This window comes from Oryzias latipes, chromosome 13 (genome assembly GCF_053564925.1).
Source record: "Oryzias latipes strain Hd-rR chromosome 13, Olatipes_Hd-rR_3.1".
Classification (NCBI taxonomy): Eukaryota; Metazoa; Chordata; class Actinopteri; order Beloniformes; family Adrianichthyidae; genus Oryzias; species Oryzias latipes.
Window position 1 is genome coordinate 17567726 of NC_136249.1, and position 21309 is coordinate 17589034.

Consider the following 21309-nt stretch of genomic DNA (forward strand, 5'->3'; position numbering starts at 1 on the left):
CGGGGCGGGGGGGCTGACGGGTCGGGGTCTACACTGAGGCAATCGGTGGTTTGCTTCGGCCGGTTGGCTGCCTCGGTCCCGTCAAGGCCTGACCAGAGCTCTTCTAGGGCCGGCGTTTGGGGGTGGGGGCCTGGGCTTGCTCTGGGGGGGGGCGTCGCTTTCTGGCTCCCCTTTCTCTGTGTGGGGTGGGTGGTGCCGGGCCTGGGGTGTCGGTGCCTCCGGGGGTGGGGCCCCTCGGCTGGGTGGGCCTGGCCCCTTTGCTGGGGGAGGGGGGCTGGGGGACAGTTGTTTGACCACCGGGGGACAGTCTACCAGTTGTCCCCAACTTACCCCCTTCCTCATATAACCACATATTAGGGTGAGGGGGTGGGGGGTCTAGCCTGCGATGCGCCTTGGGGGGGGAGCTACTTGGCAGTGGCCCCCCTCTTATGGTTGCCATATGGAGTGGGCCCCCTCTTTCGGTTTTATTTGCACCTTAGACATGTAGGGTCCTTGGTAGGGGGGGTGCTTGGACATCACTGCCAGCAAGCAGCAGATGTCCTCCTAGCACCCTACCCGCCAATTTTAACCGCACCTTAGACATTTAGGGCCCCTTGGTGGGGAGGGTGAGGGGACATCACTGTGAGTAATCAGGAGATGTCCCCTTAGTACCCTACTCGCCAATTTTAACTGCACCCCCCTTAGTACACACACCCCTCCCCCTTCAATATATACATTCCAACATAAACACACACACATATGCACACACACCCTGTCAAACACACATACACGCACACACATTTTGCAAGGAAGGTGGGACCTGGGTCCATCTGTCCCCTACCCCTTCCCTGGTGGGGGGTGCGGGCCCCTTGGCGACGGCGGCCGTGTCCCCTGGGTGCCGGCTTCCTGGGCCCGCCGGTGCTCTCTCCGCACGGTGGGGGGTTCACATTACACCTTAGCCGGGGGTGTTCGTGTCCCTGGGGGGTGGGTCCTGGTCCTTGCCCCTGAGCGCTGGGCCCCGCCAAACTTCCAACAGTGGCTCAGCCTGGTCGGGCCATATTTACAACACCCATTGTGGGCCCCCTTTTTTCCCCGGGGTTCCCCCCTCCTGGGCGGGGGCGGCGGGCCCCTGCCTTGCTCCTCCCTGGACCAACCGTGGGCCGGGTGGGTGGCTGCCTGGAGTGCGGAGCGGGTCTCCCTTGGGGGATCCTGGCTCGTACCTGGGATTGGGGCGGGGGGATCCCCGGAACTCCTGGGTGGTGGTGGGGTGCTCGTTTGGGGCTGTGGGCGTCCTTCTCCGGTGGGGCCCTGCGTTGGGTTCTCCCGGCGCGGCGGGGGGGCTACTCTCCTGGTTGGGCTGGGGCGGCGCTCTCTTTCCCTCCGCGCCTCCCTGCTCTCTGGCTCTGGGGGCCTCGCGGCAGTCCTGCTTGCCCTGGCCTGGGTGGCGGTCTTGGTCGCCCGGGGGGCGGTTGTTCCCTGCCTGTTCCCGTGTGGCGTTGGGGGGGATTCCTGCTGCCGCTGCTGCTGCGGCGGGGGTCTGGGTGTGGGGGTGGCTGGGCGCTCTTCCTCCTTCTTTTCACATTCCACCATCCATTTTAGAAGAACATAAACACTCACCTGAGCACAGGTGTTAGTTCACCTTTGCACTAATAGTTTGCATGATTGAATGAATGAAAGATTTCACACTAATTGGTTTAAAGGCAGAGGTATGCGTTTGTGAACACTATCTATTTTGTGTACATGTTGACATGTGGACATTTTTGCAGCTAGCAGGTGTGTTGATAACATTTGAGTGTGTGTGGACAGGCCCCGCCCTTTTTGTACTAAATTTGAACCTTACCGTATTGATAAACAACCAGTAAACCTGTCTGCTCTATGCTGCTTCATGGTCTTACCCCCCCCTCTCACTATCACCCCCCCCCTCTCTAACATCCCTCTCTCTTCTTCCCTTCTTTCATTTTCCGTCCGGTCCAACACCAAAGATTTACAAACATGGTTGAAATTAATAAAGTTTGGCCTCAATTACAAAAGGGGTTTATTCAGTCATGCCTTTGGTTTGTCTCAAGATTAATAACCCCTCTTGTTAAAGTAAAATATGTCCAACACAAGAGCCCTCAGCTCTCATCTGCCTGCCTAGCTGTTGGACAGGACAAGTTAAAAAAAAAAAAAAATATGCAGTGATTTGTTAGCATATTCATCAGTACATTGGGACAATAACTGATCTAATTTAGTAGCGTGACAGAAATAAAAATGTAATCATGTTTACATACGACTAAAAGTGCAAAAATGGCAAACGCATAGTAACACTTGTGCTATCCTAGGCACTTTAACATTGGGAGTTGGGTCATCTAGGCCCACTAGACAGTGCGCTGAACCGTTTTTCTTCAATGATTTGTGAACCTCACTGGTGTCCATGGATTACATGAAATCCTCTTCACCTTTATCCACCTTTATCATGGTAGGGAGAACACGTCAATGTAAGGGTGGGGTCACAGGATAGCACAAGAGTTAAAGTACGACTTGAGCTGCAGAGTCAGGAGGGAATTTGACACAGATTTGTGTCTCCTTCAGGCCCACATGAAAACTCCGGTATCGCGCTGAAGAACCTTTTCTGTGGCGTTCCAGACCCAGAAGCCCTGGAGGTAAGAGCGCCACGTCCTGAATGCATCCAGCGCTGGCACACGCACTCTGACTCACACTCACACGTACTGAGCGCCCACACAACCCTATGCTATCTCTCACATGCAGTCCTTCACGCTCTGCAGTACAGAGCCTCCCACTCAGGCAGGCACACATGCTCCAGCTGCCTCACTGTCCGACCTCCTCCATTTGGTCTCAGCTTTTCATGGTGGAGTACTTCAAACTGACCCCCCCCCCCCCCCCCCCATGCACTCATCCACCAATAGTTTGATTCAATGACACACAGCTTTGTCTTTTTAAGGTGGAGCTTTAAGGTGTTTTTGCTGTGAATCTTGTGTTCTGCGGCACAGTGGAGGTTGGGTTTGTTAACATTGTGTGCTTGTCTGGTCACCTGTGAAGAAAAACAACAATGAGGAGAGCCCCTCGTCTCCTGAGCACAGGAGGCCGTCCAAACGAGTCCGGATTTCCATCGTGGTAAGAGATCCAGGCGAGCCGAACGCCTGGAAACGGCTCTGCTGCAGGTTTATCCACCAATCAGTCGGCTGTCAGGTTACAGTCATTTCAAAGCTAATCCCAAACGCCGATGGACTGAGATTAGGCTCAGCCGACGCCTGTCTGGGCCATCGTGCAGAGAAGAACAAATTCTGTGTTCTTTTCATTCCATGACCGCTGACATCTCACCGTTTCTGGTTCCTCACATCATGAGGAGTAACCTGTGTCTACGAGTCTGATTATACAGAACACCTGACTACCAAAGAGCCACTGGAGGCAGAAGCCTGTGCTGAAAAAGGCTCATGCTCTGAAGGTTAAGAAAGTCACTGCCAGAAGACAGGCTCTGCAGTTTCCTTGATTTAGAACTTCTTTAAAACTCAATTTTCTTTTGAGTTTTTCTATGTTGACAGATGTTTTTCTGCAAATTCTGCAAAAAACAAACCCAAAAAAATTTTGAATTATTGTACCACTAATTTGCCAATTTTAAAAGACATTCCAGGCTTGAATGAGTTTCATAGTCAAATAGCTGCCTGTGTATGTTAGAGCATTATTAATAAACCACCAAATAGTACAAATTTATTTTTTATATCAGTTAATGTTTGCATTTTTTTAAAAACTTTTAGAATATGTGAAACCCAGAAGAGTTAGAATTAAATTTACACTGTAGAACTTAAAATCATGCAGAGCTTTTCTTCTGGCTTTCACACATGTGGAAAAAGAGCTTTTTAGATACCCACTCTAGCTTCTTAGGTTCCAAATACATTTAAAAGAACAAAACTTTTATGTAAGCAGAAAAATAAAATTGCAAAAAAGAATTATTATTTAGGCTTTTTTGTTGTAATACAGGCTAACGGTGGTTTTACGGTGGTCAAGTGTTTTGCAGGATCATTGTAGAATCAAGCATGCCGTTCCGTCCATCACCAGCTGAGTCACCTGAGGCGTCCAATTAGTGTCTGCCTCCCAGAGCAGGCCCCGCCCTGTTCCTGGAGTGACCCAGCGATCCCATTTCATCTGTCTTAAACTGATTTAAACATGGGAAGACACTCTGAGTGGGAAATGTTTGTTTGAGGATTTCTATCGGGTTTTGTGGCTGTTGAACTGCATCATTTAGGAGACAGATGCATGATGCATGAAAAAAGACTGCCCAAACCGAAACCTGGATGTTTCTACCTGTCCTTTTACATACCAATGCATGATTTTATTTAAAAAAATAATAATTCTGAAGTGAAATCACTCTGCCAAATCAGCCATCCTTGTATGGAAACATAAAACCAACAATTTCAACTGATCAAAAACCTTTGGGCGTCACGTAAACGTGGATTTGCTCAGAATACATTCATCCAATTGGAAACATCAATGATTGAATACAATTTTTTACTCTTTACATTAAATGTCATTTACTTAGCAGGAGCCAGGCCTAAAGAGTTTCCCTTCGGTGAGCATCTTTATTTCTCCAAACGTTTGGATCAGTGTTTAGACGCAAACACACAACAGTTGTATATTTTTAGTGTATCCCGACACATGTTTTGTCATATTTTAAATTGTTTTGACATTTGGTGATTTATTAGCTAAGCTTAGTTAGTTTGGGGATATTTTCTGGATAAGTGATGGCCTTGTCCCAGCAGGATATGCCCCCCTGGACCTCCTCAGGGAGGCATCCAGAAGGCCACCTCAGCAGGCCTCTGTAAACTGTCAAAATTTAAAGTCCCACTCTGATCCTCTTTTGATTTATTTTCAAAGTTTTCTCAGGGGACTTTTAATTATAGTAATGTAGTTTTTAGCCAACATTCAAAAATGTGTGTCATTTTCTAGGACATAGTTTCTGCAGAGCAGCAGTAGTTCATTCAGAAAAATTAATCTTCCCATTACTGTTGCCGAGAGCTCAGAGCAGGGGCTTGTAGCCCGTGCGGCATTTTCTACTTTTTCAAACTTGATTTTTCGAGTACCCTCCTGATTCACAACAATCTGAATAAAGAAAAGGTCAGAAATGCAATGTCAAGCTTAATATCCTTTATATATTGTCCATCATCAGAAACGACTTTAAGAGCATGTTAAAATCCAAAAATATTATTTTCAGCGGGTCTTTAAACAGCTTTTACACTAAATGGACTTTTTGGAAAAGCTTGTAAAAACCAGCAGAGTCGAACCAAAGACAGTCATTACTCCTATTTAGGCGATTCACTTCACAACGGATATTTTTTTAAAGAGTCAGCAGGAAATTTTTGAATTAGTTGTATCATGACTGATGGTTCAGGTCTCCAGCATTTGTCTTCTTTTATCCTTTAAATCACATTTGTGTATTCTTCATATCGGATGGTATTTGACGGTAGCAGATCCATCAGTACGAGTTGGTATCGTCTCTACAATTAATCCTGGAGTTTTAGCTGTTGCTTGATGAAAAAACAAACCTGTGGAAAAAGGACTTTCAGTGATTCTTTGACTTTTTAGCAGAAATACATTTTTGAAATACATTCATAGACTTTAAAAATGTATTCTTTTGTCATCTGCATCACTTGATTTTATTAGAAGATCTCAGGCAATCCTTCCTTCAGATTTTCATATATTGTTCTGGTAATATAACTACATTAAAGCTATAATGTGGACTGGAGGCAATGAAAGTCCTCCATTACTCTAGCCTTTTCAGTCCATTCCTTCAGTCGTTTGGGAGCATGGCCGTCGTGTCATTTTTCTTCTGTTTCCTCAGGGTTTGTGTGGAAACACGCAGCTCAAAGGTGATGAATTACATGGTTTTAGTGTCAAATTTATGGAAAAAAAAACAAAAAATCCAAACGCAGACAATATTGCATTCTTTAATCATGAACTGTGTCCCGCAAAACTAATATCCAGCTGTGCTTGGAAATTATATCTTTAAGCAATAAATTACCACAAAAATTGTCCAAAAATCCAACAGCGAGGGTTTTTAATAAACTGTGGGGCAGAGAAAATGGAATTTAGTTTAAGTTGAGAGGAAAACACAAAGTTTGTGATCATGGGGAGCTGATTAGGGGGTGTGGAAAGCCCAGAGGCTTCGCAGTGACAGTCACTGTGCATCAATAGACCACAAAAGCATTTACATGGAGCGGCAACTTCACCTTCGAGTCAATGACAAAAGGCAGTTTTTTGCTGTAATGAAAGCGATTCATCAAACAAAATGCGTTTGTGTCGCTCATCACTGTGGGAGGGCAGGATGTCTGGATGTCTCTAACAAACGTCTCTGCTGCAGCACCGAGTCTGTCTGAGAAGGTGAACACGAATGAACCAGCCTATTGCAGAAACAGAAGGTCACCGGTCCTGAGGAGGTTTATGTCCAACAAATCCACATGTCATGTTAAACCAGCAGACACTACAAGCTGGATTTCAACTCAGAATTAAGAGTTTTTCAGATGTTGCTTTATTTTTGTGATTCATTAGACACATTTGTGGCTTTTTGAACTGGATCAGACAGTTGTTTGTTTTTTATCTGATGCATCAAGTGTTCAAAGAAAGTTTTCTGGCTCGTAGGGCCACCTTAAGGAACGCCGTGAAAAAAAGAATGTACCATTGTTATGTGTGTGGTAAATGTATCATAAAGTATACATGTTGCAATACACTTCACTGAGCGATCTACTACCTTTATGGTTTGTGTGGATAACCTGGGTGCCCCGTACAGGTTTGACCATTATCCACCCATAAGGGCAGTTGCGACTAAAGCATAGTACAGTGTCAGATGAAATTCAATTGATTCAATTTTAATGTGTCAAAAACATTGTTTTAATTTGAAAAAACCATCAACATTTGACTGCATTATCACAGTTTTTTGGTGATCTATTATTTCAGGTCAATTGGTTTAAACCCAAGTTTTGCTTCAAAAAGATGGAGGTCTGCCCTTCAACTCTCCTGGGCTCACCCTGTTTATTGACTGAAAGTGCTTGGTGTTGTCATAGCAGCAGGTTGGACAGACTTTTATCAGCCTCAAAGGTTTCCACTGATAAACATCACAGGACGGCAGTGCAAGTAGAAGGACTTAATACAATCAGTATCTAACAGCAGGAGCAGCTTTGAGGTGATGCAGAGGAAGTTGGTGTTCGAGAGAGAGCCCCATAAAAGCAGAGGACCCTGCCCCAACACCGTCATGACGTAGCAGTGATTTAAGGTGGTAATACAGCTTCAATTGTGTGGTGAGACCTATAGAACCTGTCCAATAAATTTGTGGATGTGTTAAAGAGGCCAAAAGGCATGTTAGTTATTACTGCCCTGCAATGAGCTAATAGGCAATAAAGAGTGTTGCAGACATATAATCATGTCTATGTGCAGTAATCTAAGCCTGTGGGTTTTTCCTCTTGTCATCAGGAGTTATGAAAGTTTAAAAGCTTACGAGGCTGAAAGCTTTGCTGCTCCCTGCATGACCTTAAATCTAGAAAAACATGGACCTCAGATTGCTATATTAACCAATAAATTCAGCTGACTTTGTTTCTATTCATATCTGAGGTCATTTAACAAGAATAAATGGAAGAAATGTGTATCTTCCTTATTTCATTTCTCTCTATTTTATTGTTTTAATTTCTTTTTTGTCTTCTTAAAGATGTTTCGGGGACCTGTTTGTGTCTCTAACATCAGACCACACCAGCCAATTCCTTCCTTTGTCTAATACAGACTGAAATATTGATGCAGAGTAAATGACACCAGTAATCTGTTGCACAGAATAGATGCTGCCCTGCCACTCCTCGCCATTTTTTCTCATTATTTTTCCAGCGGCCTTGGCTCTACCTCCTTTTATTATTGATGACTTGAGTGTTTTGCACTGTTTTGCTTAGGAGGGTTTTCTTTCATTTGTCATTATGCATTTATGTGTTGGTCAGAAGTTGCGTCCTCGTTTGTTTTTGTCACGTTAAGGCTGTTGCGTGTGCGTTTGTGTGTCTCACAACTACAGACCTGAAGGTGTGCTAATGACTGTATTTCTTGGTTAAAAAAATGACTTTGCTAAAAAATTAAAGCTTCTACAGTTGAGTTGTTTGTAATCCTAAACTTGTATTTAATATACAAGTCTGAATTTGAAAGTGTTGTCGTTTGGTTTGACGATCCACAAAAAACTTCAGCGTAAACCTATGTAAAGGCATTTACTGGTGCCTTGTCTAGTGTTTTCAGACTTCCTCTTCCTTGTTTTATTTTGGTTTTGAAGGTAGAAATGAGCACCTTTTGTGAGATAAATGGGAACAAAAACAACCTTATCATCCATTGAGACAACATCTACAGGTTGAGCGATGTGAGTTGACGTGAACAGACTGCTCAAGTTCCCAGAACATCTTTCATGCATTGTTCAGGCCGGACAGCACGTCTTTCTTAGAATGAAGTCTGCTTTGAGCTAATGGTCATTAGGAGGAACTCTGAGAAGAGGCAGTGAACACGTAAGTCTGGGAGCAGATCAGAAAACATCCAATTAATAGTGTTTGATGAAGTCTTTGCAGTTTACAACATTTCAGATTTCCTAGAAGATCATAGATTCTTTAGAGACCTTTGCTGGTCAAACTTGTATTCTGTCTGACTGATGGGAAATTAAAAACATAAACTCAGTAAGCTTATAATTTATTAAGATTGCATAACCCACATGTGTCAAACTCAAGGCCCGGGGGCCAAATGTGGCCCGCCATGTCATTTAATGTGGCCCGCGAGAGCATACAAGTTTTTAATTTCTTAAAATATTTTTTTTTTGTAATTGATTACATAATAATTATGTTTACCTGCTGTTGTATTTATTCAATGTTTGGTGGTCTTATGTTTGTATGCAGACAAATTGTTGTCATTAAACCATCAGTTGGATGCAAAGCTGTGTGCAGCCTTTTTTAGTAAAATGTTAGACTGTAATACATGTTATTTTTAGCTCAGTTTTCTGTTATTTTACTTTATTCACTTAGACAGGTTGATCCTTCATTAATGGAGTTATGTGGGTTTTAATGAGCGGACAAAATGTAAAAGGATTTAAGCTAGAGTAACAAGCAAACATATGTTCTCGATGTAACTGTTTTTGTCACTTTGGAAAGTTTTAATACATAAATAGTGAGTTATTTAACATTAAGGAGTAGTTAGATTTATTTTTCATTACATTTAGTTACATGTATAAGTTATATCTGGCCCTTTGAGGACCGCCACTATGCTGATGTGGCCATCGGTGAAAATGAGTTGGACACCCCTGGCATAACCCATTGATGGAATGAAAGGCAGAAAAACGTCCAGAATGCAGAATGTTGCGTCTTCCTGAATCATTCAGAAAAAGAAAATGTAGGAATGATCATTGAGGAGGAGGTGATGCTCCTAATCGGTCTGAGGGTTTTTAAATCACACCACCTTTCTCAGACTCTTCAGATGGCAGAAAAATGATTTACTAGTTGGTTTGAGGACAGATATATAAAGAATGTTTTAAACTGTTGTGTTCTTCTGTAGTACTTTGTGTACGGATTAATCCACAGACAAAAATATGATATAATCTGGCTTGTTTGTAAATCAACCGGAGCATACTATCCAACGGCATCCACCATATTGACACTCCGCACACCTACTGTACATACTGTAGATGCATCACATGACCACATACTGTATGCATCTAAACATATTGAACACATCAAGGATCCTTAGGTCAAATGCATCAGGACCTTGATCACACTGTAATGAAATGTGAGAGGATTCAGACAAAAGACATATGAGCAATCAAAACAAGATATGAATTTATTGCTCCTCTGTTTAGAGGAGGTTTAGAATCTTTACCATTTGTTCTTCAGAGACTCGTTATTTCTAATGTGAAGTCTTCATCTTAATGTCTGAAACCTATTTTTTATTTTCCATGCAAATGAAAAAAGGTTCTGCCCTAGTTTTCTGAATAATTGTGCATCAGCCTGAACATAAAGTCTGGAAGCTGAACTCACACAGCAGCTGCACTGGATCAGCAGATAGCAGCTTATTAAACTACCTCTGACCCCCTGTAGCAGTACACAAATGACCAACCAGAGTCATTACAGCGACACATCAGTGTGTGCTTATACACACATACGCACATGCAGCCGCGACTCCGCCTGCCTCACTAAGAGCAACGTTTTATAGTCTTGCTGATTTCTCCCAGTTTGCTCCTTCATAAGTTTCTGATTTGAGGAGATCAGAGATGGATCCAATAGTTCTGCATTTATGTTTACAGGGTGGTGATGGAAAAAGAAACCATGAAACGGTTGTAGAAAAGTGGCCAGTAGCTGTAAAGGAGAAGAAAAACTTAAATATCAAATATACATTGAATGCATTGACTTGGGCAAAGATTAAAAGAAAAATTGATGTTTGGTTTTTATCTACCTGAACTCACCTTCCTGTTCCTCACTCCTGTCTGTCAGACAGATTGGTTGGATTTACCACTTCTCTGGTGTGCCTGCACTATGAAGGACTGTGTACATAGTAGTGAAAACAAAACTGACTCGAAAATCCCAGACGTTTTTTTTTTTTTTTTGCAGAAACAGCTTTCTCAGTTGGCTGGGGGATTTCTTCTAATGATTATCCTTCATGACTGAACGGGAACTTTCTTTGGGTTTAGGATCAAGCTACTGGAGTGTTTAAAAAGCTGTGGAAATAAATCTAGGTTTTATCCCATTTCTAAAATCTGTTCTTTTTGTAGCTGTTAGATAATAATTAAAACAGTTTTTCTGTCACTGTTGGTGTCGACTGACTGAGAGATTATTGCTGTTTGAGTGAAAATACTGTAGATGACAGTAGGAGAGGCAGAATAAGGGAAGGATGTCAACTGAACACACACATCATCCAAACACACTCACAGACTCCGTCATATAAACACAAATAGGGTAACTCCATCTCCCAGACCCACTTCATCAAACACACTCACTCCATCACGCACCCTATCACACAAAGCACGCACTCTACATCCCAAAAAACAAATACTTTTTATCGCACAGACACACACTCTACATCTCACAAACACACTTCATCTCGTACATACACTCCATTACACACATACAGTCACTCCACAACACAAAAAACATACTCTTTCCATCTCACAAATACACACAATCACGTACACATAAACACACAGGACAGCTAATATTTTTGAAAGCATCTCTTGTGCATTTACAGTTTCATCTCTGTGTTTGGCAAACATAACACATTTTTTTCCTCTATTTCCTCTTCCCTGTATGTTTTACCATTTTTTTCATTCATTAAAAGCAGTTCTAGCAGGTAAATATCCCCACTGCCTCACTGAAATGTTCACTTGAGTGTTAGTATGGAGCATTTATCAGTCAAACAGTGATGGAAAGTCTGGTTTGTGTCCATCGTTCAACTCTCTTTAGTTTGTCTATTAAACTGCCGGCACGTCTGGCCTCTGCCTGCATAATGATCCTGTAGGGCCCCTCTCTGCATCCCACAGCAACAGTTGCTAGGGTTACCAACAGGTCGACCGCCACAGCAATGAGGATAAATGAGCTCCGAGCTCCCATCATCCTCCGGGTCACGCTCACCCTCCTTCTGTTTCCCGTGCACATATGTTCCGGTGCTTTCAGTAAATACCTGACTAAACACTCTGAAATGGTATGTTGCTACCTGTTGCACGTGCACAAGGGTGGGCATTTGCATTTTTCAGTTGGAGACCTGCAGCTGCAGGTCCAAACCAGCTTGTGAGACATTTTCTGTGGTGATGCTGTGTTAATTTGAAGCCGTGAACTCCGAGCTCGCAGCAGCTTCATTTTTTATAATCATCATCTGCTCTGACTTCTCATACATCACTCCAATGTAGTCGCTGCTTCTCATGTCTGGGTGGAGGCACCAGCGAAACATCGCGTTTGCATTGGGAAGAACTACAATTTAATTTGACAAAAATGCATTTGAGATTATAACACACTTGGGGCCGTCGCTCGTATTCATCATCACACTCCATTACTTGTCTATTTGTGGCATTCACATTAAGGTAGTTTGTTTCTGCGCATTAACGGCTGATCTGAGCTTCATCCACTAATCACTCTGCTGTTGCTTTTTGTCCTCAGGACGATGGAGACGTGGAGGATGACATGACTCTCAGGGAGGTGAGAACATGCAGCTGCAAACATGTTAAAGAGCTTTACACCTACCGTTCACAGCAGGCATTCTTTTTATTCACGGAGGTGCCAACTGTTTGAAAATTGATCATGAAGGAAAGATTAATAATTGCAATGTGTTCCCAGCTGGATTTTATATGATACCATCTCTTTCATATATTAGAGTAGAGCTGTGAAAGAAAAAGCCTGGAGCTAGGTTTAGAATATCTGCACCGCTTAGGCATTTCGCACCTTGCCTCTTCCAATGATAGTGGACATGTGCTAGTATTTAGTAGAAAAAGAAAAAAGTAGAAGAAGCCCCTCCCTGCTTGTACAGTGTAGACACCATGGGGCTATACTCGTGTTCAAAAAACTTGCGTATAGTTCGTTCTTGAACGTGCATCACATGCTTGTGTAAACTGATGGGAGAGTTCTTGTTTTGAGCTGCTTGCTCTGTTGAGGTTCCTGTAAACAGGAAGTCTGTTCTGCAAATGAACAGCTTGCTTTAGAGAAGGTAAAGGGTCAACCAGGACTTTGGTTAAAAGTAAAGAAAACTTCTAAAAAGACTAAACCTAAATGTTATTGTAAGAAGAATATTCAAGAATGGATGCTTCTTTTAAACTCATAACCCATTTGATAGGTGCTTTTTCTGTTGATCTCATCCACTCACTTTAAATGATGTTCCTACTGTAAATCTTTGAGAAACATCATCAGAGGAGCAAAATTGTACACAGGCCCCTTAGAAATAAGTTTAAAGAAATTTAACCTATTGGCAGATTTTCTTTAAAAAAGCAAAACATTTGCCAATGTGGTAAGAAAAATGGTCTTACCAAGAATCCTTATTTTAAGAAAGAAATTCAAGTCACTAAGACATGTTTTCTAAAACTAAGATTATTTTTGCTTTTGAAAACCTTTCTTAATAAGATTAATTTTCTTGCAAGAGAGAAAAAAGAAGATAATTTTTCTTGAAGCAATGTCTTTTTACTTTCTTAAGATTCGATATTTGTAGTGTATCAGTTTGTAGAATTAAACTCCTGTGATGCAGTGAGCCTTCAGAGATCCTTTGTCTTGTCTGAAGTCTCTGTTTGCTCCTTGTGACTTCTCTGTTTTCCAATATGCCATGTTGGGAGCTAATATTTTTTGAAAATGACATTATTTATAATTCATCCATCAACAGTACCTTTCATTTTCTCTTCGTCTGGCCTCTCCACCCCATGTTTTTTTTCAGTCTCATGTTTGTTTTAATCCCTAAAAGAGTCCCCCTCTTTTCTGATGATCATAGACTTTTCTCTATCTGAGCCATAATCTTTATTTACTGCAACTGGACCAAAGCATCGGAGATCCCTGAAACTGATGTGTTTGTTGTTTTTAATTTTCAGATCACAGAGTGGGAAGAGAAGCAGCTTGATGAGCAGGTCAACTTCAACAACTGCAAGATTGACCCCGCCCCATTCCAGCTGGTGGAGCGCACGTCGCTGCATAAGGTTTGAAAACAGCTGCTATTTTTCAAATGTGCAGATCCGGAAGGCAAAGTAAAACCAGAACACTAAGGTTTAATTCCTGTTAAATCCAAACCCGGCCCTCAATAAGGAGGGCTCAAAAAAGGCTTAAGGGGAGGGACATTTGAAACCATCGCCAGTTACTAAAGGTTATTCATGTAATCAAACACTGTTCAAGAGCAAAAACTTAAGAGACTTAAATTCCGTTTATCTACTGTCTGTCCATCCATCCATCACTGGGGTATAATGTGAACGGGTCTCCAATCCATCGCAGTGACAAACTTAAAGGCAGAAAATGTTCCAGACAATGATAGCTCCTCAGAGTCACCAAGCATAATAACCTAGATTACGTGTTAAACTGAACGTTTAGAAAATGTAGTTCAGAAAACATTAGAACTGAGGTTGGACTTTATTCTTTTCAGAGAAACCTAAAATCAGATCAAATATAAAGTCGTGGTTCCTTTTAATTACAGTTGAAGCCATGAAAAGAAGACTGAGCATCTTCATCATAAAATCTGGTTAAAACACTTCTTTACATCAAATGAAGGCTTTTATGGCAACCCTGTTTGTCCCAGTGAACCTTCTTTTAAAAGAGTTTACTTTTGTCCTGCAGTCAATGGCAAAGGTTGGACTGTGTCCAAAGGTGATGGAAGTCAGGCTAAATAATATAAAACTTCTGTCTTTGAAAGGAGAAAATGTGATTACAGTGGGAAAAAAGGGGAGGTGTTGGTTGTTGGTTGTGGTTTTCACTGCAGCACATTTCCACCCTGGAGGGGATTTGGTCTTGCAGGTCTGCATTGCTGAATTGAGCGCATGCACAGAGGAACTTTAGCTCGCCAGCGGCTGTGGCACCACCTAATGCGCTCCATTCATAATGCTCCCTTCTCTCTCCATCATGCTCTGAAGTCTGTGAAAACTCTTTAAACATTTAACAGTGGGACCTGCACCGTCTCACACCCCCTTCTACCGCCTGCAGCAGAATCATGCTGCTCTCCTTCAGCGAGGGGCTCTTCTGCCACCGTCTGTGTGGCTCACACAGACAGGTTGCAGAGGACGACTATGTCCCTTGAGAAACAGCAGATGAAGAACCTTCATCTACTTGTGTTCTTGGTGTTTGCTGCTCCAGAATTCCAGTTGCTTTTCTAAACAAGAACTGGGTTTCCCAATGATCCTTTTCTGCCGTGCATGAAGTTGGATTATTAAGCCTTACTCACCTGCATTCAGACAATGGGATGACCTGTGTGGGCGGAACAGAGTTTTGGGTTGTCCCAGTCCGTAGTGGGTCGTAGAGAGGAGCGGCTGCATCTTGGGGGGGGTGCAGTTTTGTCTTGCAGTTCCTTTGAGACATGCACGACCACCTCAAGGGGCGTCATGAAAATTGAACCAATGTAGTCATTGTGGTAAGTGTATCATAAAGTATTGAGGATAATTTTTTTTAAGTGATTAAGTGAGGATAATGGAAGGTACGTGCACTTATGATATACAGGTAATGCTGTCATATGGTGCTCTTACACCACACTCTGGTCATTAATAGGGTGTGAGTACTGCTGCACGCACTAGGTGTGCATGTGATACGATAGGATGTCCATTGTTCACACGAACTACCGTCTGATTTTCCAGTTTCTTCTTTTATTACAGTCAGGCTGCATGCTAAGAGAACACACTTATTAAGTGAACAGCACTAGCGGGCTCCTTGCACAGTCCAACACCTGGCTAAGGATTTGGGGCAGGGGTTGAAAAAAAAGAAAATTTCACCTACTTCACCCTTACTTACCATTAAGTGTTGTATAAAAGTTCACTACAACGTGTTGCCTGCAAAATAACCATATAAAAAAGTGGTTTGATATTTGGTGCGGGTCTCCTGGGTTCCCCGTACAGGTTTGACCGTTTTTCACTGCAGACAGCTCGTATTCACTCGCAAGGACAGTTTGCTTAATGGAAGCAACTCCAGGCTTTAGTGGAAACCTGGTGATGAGTCAAACTACAGCTGCCTGTTGCCTAAAAGCATTCAAACTTGGCTGTGTGAATCAAGCTTTACTGTCCCAAATGGAGAAAATTTGCCAAACACAGAAAAGGATTGTAACTTGAACCCAGCTGGCACCAGCACTGAGCTGCTCTGCTCCATCCCCGCAGTTCACTGCAGTTATTGTTACTGTATTGGAACAACACATCTCTGATTTGACTGCAACACCTCCAATAAGATGGATTGGAATTATTTTGATTTGGATAAGAAAATGGAAACTGGATTCCAGGAAAAAGCTTCAGAGTGCTCGTAATCCCAGAATATTCAACAATACCCGAAATACACACCTCATTTTGAGCTGGGAGGAAGCTGGTCTGTTCAGAGAAAAGCTACACACTCATGAAATCATGAGTGCTGCATTAATGCCTGCAAACCTTCCTCACTGTGTCAGGGAGGAGTTTGACATTTAACAGTAGAAGAAGAAATGTTGAGCAGCCGAGTTACACTTCAACAAGAAAGTCCGAAAATTACTAAGGAAAATCGCAAAAATTGATTTCCAATCAAACTTCACATCTGATAAAACAACTTCAGGTTTAAGGCCAAGTCACCAGTCCAAAAGGCAAATGTTTAGTTGGTTGTTTGGAGAGTTGATGCTGCTGGCAGGAAATCAGCTTAGTATGTTTCTGCTCAGAAATATTCAGACGTTTTTTTTTCCCTGAACACTTTGTTCTTCTGCAGACTCACACCATCTTCTCCCTGCTGGGCCTGGACCACGCATACGTCACCAGCATTGGGCGGCTCATCGGCGTCGTCTCTCTTAAAGAGGTGAGGGGCTTTTCATATGTGATAAGAAAAACTTTATGTAGAAATTTCTAGATCATTTCATGTAGACTCTACCAATCAACAATTGAAAGAACTTTTATTTGATGCCTTTCATTAATTTCCACTAATCAACCAAACTACTAAAGTACTGGAGATGGTCAGCAGACCTACAATTGTTCTGAAAACCTGAACTCCAGTTTGACCGCCTGCATTGTTTCCTCCTCACTGCTGCCACAGGATCTGTCACACAAATCCTGAACCCCATTAGCCAAATGACTAAGTTGGCCCGAGCAAACCAAGCGCTGAGTGATTCTGTCCTTCTGATAACAGAGAGGTATGGATGATAGGAGCTGCTGATGCTCCTCAGCGTCTAACTATTTAGCACAGGTGTCAAACTCCAGGCCTACAGGGCCAGTGTCCTGCATGTTATCCAACTAATCTGTCAATGAAGCTTTTCATTGGCTAAACACACCTGATCCAGGTAATCAGCAGCAGATAAGGCAGGATTTCTTACAAGTTTAGAGCTTGAGGACTGGAGTCAGACATCCTTGTGGGGTACAGTCACAAATTTCTTTGTACATTTTGTAAAGATAGACTATTCAAAGTGTTTTACTTAAATTATTAAAACAAATATTTAAAAAATGAGAATGATCATTTAAATTAAATAATAAAAGAAAGTTAACATGAAATTTAAAGTAAATAAACTTAGTGTTTCAGCTGATCTCAAGTCTTTCTGGAAGTCAGTGGTCCCCTACCCCCCAAGCTGTGGACCGGTACTGGTCTGTGGGACATTTGGTACCGGGCCACACAAATTATATTTTTCTGTTGTATTTATAATCTGATTCTGAAGGAAGTTTTACTTTGGAAATCTACTAGATTCTCTCCACTACGTCCAATTCCTTCTTGAAGTATGTCAAGTCTCTCAGTCACGTGTTGACAAACAGCCGCATCTTTCTTAAAACGGCTTCAGTAAATGTTAAATTTAAACCTCCAACCTAACAAAAAAATCGAACGTGATTGGAAATTCGTGAACAGAAGAAGAGCTTTTGACTTCAAAATAAAATAAATCTGCATTTAACAGACAAAAAACCAGGATAAAAATATGGATTACTTGTGACAAATTGTTCCCAAACACCATAATAATATGACATATTAGTCTGCAACCAGTTGTCAAATGTTACGAGGATGCTGCTTATAAAGTTAGTTACATTGTGGTTTCACGTTTATTGTTACATTTAGAAAATACTAGTTTTAGTGACCACTTTTTTTCTTTATTCATTGCACTTTTAAAGTCAGTTGAGGCTGAAGTTGGCATCTGTTTTTTTTTTTTTTTGGTAGCTTCCACTTTGACATCTATGGGTTAAAAGAAAATCTATATCATATTTTAATATTTCCTGCATAAAACCTAGTGAGCAAATACAGTTTAAAGCAGCTGCAGATATTTTACAGAGGATGAAGATAAACGTTACCCTCAAAAGTAAAGAGAAACTGGAGGCCCTCTTCAGCCTCATACAGGCTGGCCCATGAAAACATTGTCTGACATTAAACTGGTCCGTGGCCTAAAAACGGTTGATGTGGAGTATAGAAGCTGAATGCAGCATCTCTATGTTTGGTTTGGACTTCAGGGACTGTGAAAAGACTGTATCCAGATGACCGTAGAGGTCTGGCTGATAATATTGGGTCAGTAGGTGAGGTTCTACATGATTAGACCAAAATAATAATAGATGAAAAACGTTTATTATTTAGTTTAACGTATATTTATATTAAAGGCTTTAAACTACTATTGTGTCTCCAGGTGAATCTATTGTGGCTAATTCTCTGCTTCTCACACCGACCTGGTACCCTCAGCTGTCTGTATTTATTCAGGTTTTAATGTTTCTTGACCTGCTTTTATCCATTGCCGAGCAGAACAACTGATGAAGAGGGCAGACGTTGGTTGCGTTTAAACTCCTTTTTTTCCTTCGTCTCTCCTGCAGCTTCGTAAAGCCATTGAGGGGTCAGTGACGGTGAAAGGCGTGAAGGTGCGGCCCCCTCTGGCCAGTTTCAGAGACAGTGGCACCAGCAGCAGTGAGTCGGAGGCCACAGAGCTTCACAAGCTGTGGGATCGCAACAAGAACATGTCGTTACCACGAGAACAAACTCCATCAGAGTCCGACGAGAAGTCACAGTGAGGGACGGTTGAATAGGAGCAGGTGGAGGACACAAAGGAGGTGGCCTTTCATCTCCAATGCCACACCACCAACCAAATCCTCAGGGCCAAGGATCAATATTTAGTGTGGAGATGATTTTTTTCTCCTCGTCTGCTCCTCCTTCTGTGGTTCCATGTCTGGGAGTCCTGCACTGACCCAGCCTGACACTCCCCAGGATGAGAGGGCCACGTTGTCCCCCCCCCTGCTCTCCGTTTACCTTTGGGTCCAAAGCTGGGATTTAGAGGGAAATTTTAAAAAGGGATTTTTTTTTGTTTGTTTGTTTTCTTAGGGACGTGATCAAACTTTGGATTTGCAAAAATTACTTTTTGACTGAGTCTTCCACTTAAGCAATGAAATTCAGAGGTTTTGACAAGGAAGAACTCTGTAATTTATGAATGTGTGAGTGTGAATGTGGATGTAGACAGGAGTGTCATAGGAGTTTGTTTCACTGGTTTTAGATTTCATTTCAGTTTTTTGTTTTTCTGCTTTGACAGATCAGGTGGTCGAGTTTGAATAAAAATCATCTTGGTTTGTCCAGCTGAAGAGCATTAAAGAACCAGGAGGCTGAGTGATGTGTAGCCTCATCTTCACATGCTCATCCTCTCTGTAAGTCTCTATGTTCAGGTTAAAGATTATATCTAACCTATGCAAGCAGACGTGTCTGTTGGCTCTCGCTTCCATTTCAAACCACTGTAGCCGCAGCCTTTTACACAAGGCAAATGCATGCAAACCGCCTGGAGTGATGCACTCCAAAAGAGGAGGTTTTCTCCTCATCTAAACATAGCCCTTCATCAGAAGTCCAGACAAGGTTGAGGCAGATGGGGGGCAGGAAGGAAGCAGAAAGAGCAAAGGAGTAAATGGATTGGTGAAAGAATGGAGAAGTCATTACCTAACCAGCTGCTCTGGGTTCTCTCAGGCATCCGCCTTTGATCTCACGTTCATTAGTGTGTAGCAGCCAAACAGATGTAGCTCCGCCGAGATGTTGACATCAGGAACTATAAATCTGTGAACCGATTCATGCGGATCAGTGTAGGGATACTCAACCAGAGGAGTAAATCAATCATGGAGATCCATAATCCAGCAGTGATTTGACTATGTAGATGAGGTTTCTTATAGGATTATACATGATCATGATAGGAAATTTGACAGATTTTCATATAAATCTCTGCAGCATCAACGTGGGCCCAGTTAATCTCGTCCTGGAGGCTTTAACAGTTATGTAGGTTCTGTTTCCTGACATGACCAATAGCACAGCATAGTTGGTGTTTAATAATTCATGTCTCCCATAATGCTCCAGGCCGATCAGCATGCGCTCTGTTTATTGACAGACAAACATTGATCTGTTTTCCTTTTCCCGGTCCTTCCTTCTTTCTTTCTTTTCCGCTCATTTAACCAACTTAATTCAGAAACAAACATTACATAAATGTCCACTGACAGACCATAATTCACTGATTATCATCTCAGTCCAAACTGACAACCTTATAAAATATAAAATAGATTTTTTTTTTAATAATCCTGGGAGAAATTCTGTTTTTTCTGCAGCTGTTTTTTTTTGGTGAATCAAAGTGAGACCAGTTTAGTTTGAGCAAGCGGTTTGGTGCAGATTTACACCTTTGGTTTTATAAAATGAGTATGTTTGAAGGAATATGACGCTGCCACGTGAATCTGGACTAAACCACATATGCTGATCCATCATCATCTTTTTTTGTCTAAATGACTTGGCAGGTTTTTCCATGCCTGTGAAATATTTTGAAGGCAGTCTTAAGATAATATTGTTTAAAGTGCACCTTTGTCCCCCTTCATGTGTCCCTTGTGGGACAACTCTTTCCTTTTTGATGCATTCCCAGTCCTTCCTGCAGAACACATTCCTACACTTCAAGTTCTGTGTGCAGAGCATTTCATTTTGGTTGGAAGCACCTCATTTTCCCAGTGATGGCTGTAGAAGAGCAGCATGGCTTTGCATGAGAGACTGCATGGGGCCTTTGTTTTATAAAGTGCACTGAAACAGAACTGAGGATGTAAGGAGTGGACGCCGTCCACGCAGGTTGGCCATCTTGTGCCTACATTTCCAAACAGCTTTATTCATTGGCTGAATTTGAACTGAGATGAGGTTCAAAACTGTGCTTATTAATATATTTAATATCATTCCTGGAATCATAATTTAATGTCTTATCCTTACTTATGAAGTGCTCTCTTTCTGAAAGAGACCTGGGTTTGTTTTGTAAGATTTGTTTTTATTTATGTCACATCTGATGATTTAAAGTTGATTTTCATGCTGTGTATAATTTGTATATGTATATTTAATATGCTGTCTAAAACATTTCTACTAATATAAATGTGTTTTTAAAAACATGAAGTTAAAGGCTTGTGTTTTCTCTATGATCACAAATCAGATGAAACCGGAAAAAGTCATCTGTTCACAGAACAGCTGAGAACTTTGGTCTTTCCAGAGAAGCCTCCTGGTGTTCTTCAGAATGAACGACGAATCGACAGCCGTGTGGAGAGCCACTTTTATACATATGCTCACATATATAATTGGCGTGGATGATGTGCAGCAGCGGGCCTCTGTCTCCATGGAAACCAGATTGCCCTGGAGACCAAACGTGGATGTGCTGATTCGGTTCTGTTTGTTTCCATCGATTTTTCATTTTTCTTCTCCCATTGCTGCCGATGTTTCATCTTATTTCTTA

The 21309-nt window shown here is 42.1% G+C and overlaps 1 protein-coding gene across 9 annotated transcripts in view; it reads left to right on the forward strand.

Annotated features, from left to right (window-relative positions):
- Window positions 1–20975, forward strand: part of LOC101159603 (chloride channel protein 2) — a 130237-nt gene extending 109262 nt beyond the window's left edge. For 3 of the 9 annotated variants that reach the window (XM_078956544.1, XM_023961222.2, XM_023961219.2), the window contains 7 exons: window positions 2551–2621; window positions 3019–3093; window positions 4517–4546; window positions 12117–12155; window positions 13526–13630; window positions 16347–16433; window positions 18407–20975. In XM_078956544.1, the coding sequence (XP_078812670.1) occupies window positions 2551–2621; window positions 3019–3093; window positions 4517–4546; window positions 12117–12155; window positions 13526–13630; window positions 16347–16433; window positions 18407–18601 (602 nt within the window). In that variant the 3' untranslated portion in view covers window positions 18602–20975. The remainder of the gene's footprint in view (window positions 1–2550; window positions 2622–3018; window positions 3094–4516; window positions 4547–12116; window positions 12156–13525; window positions 13631–16346; window positions 16434–18406) is intronic. The other 6 variants (XM_078956542.1, XM_023961220.2, XM_023961224.2 and 3 more) reach the window with 3 other exon arrangements.
- Window positions 20976–21309: the final 334 nt, after the last annotated feature.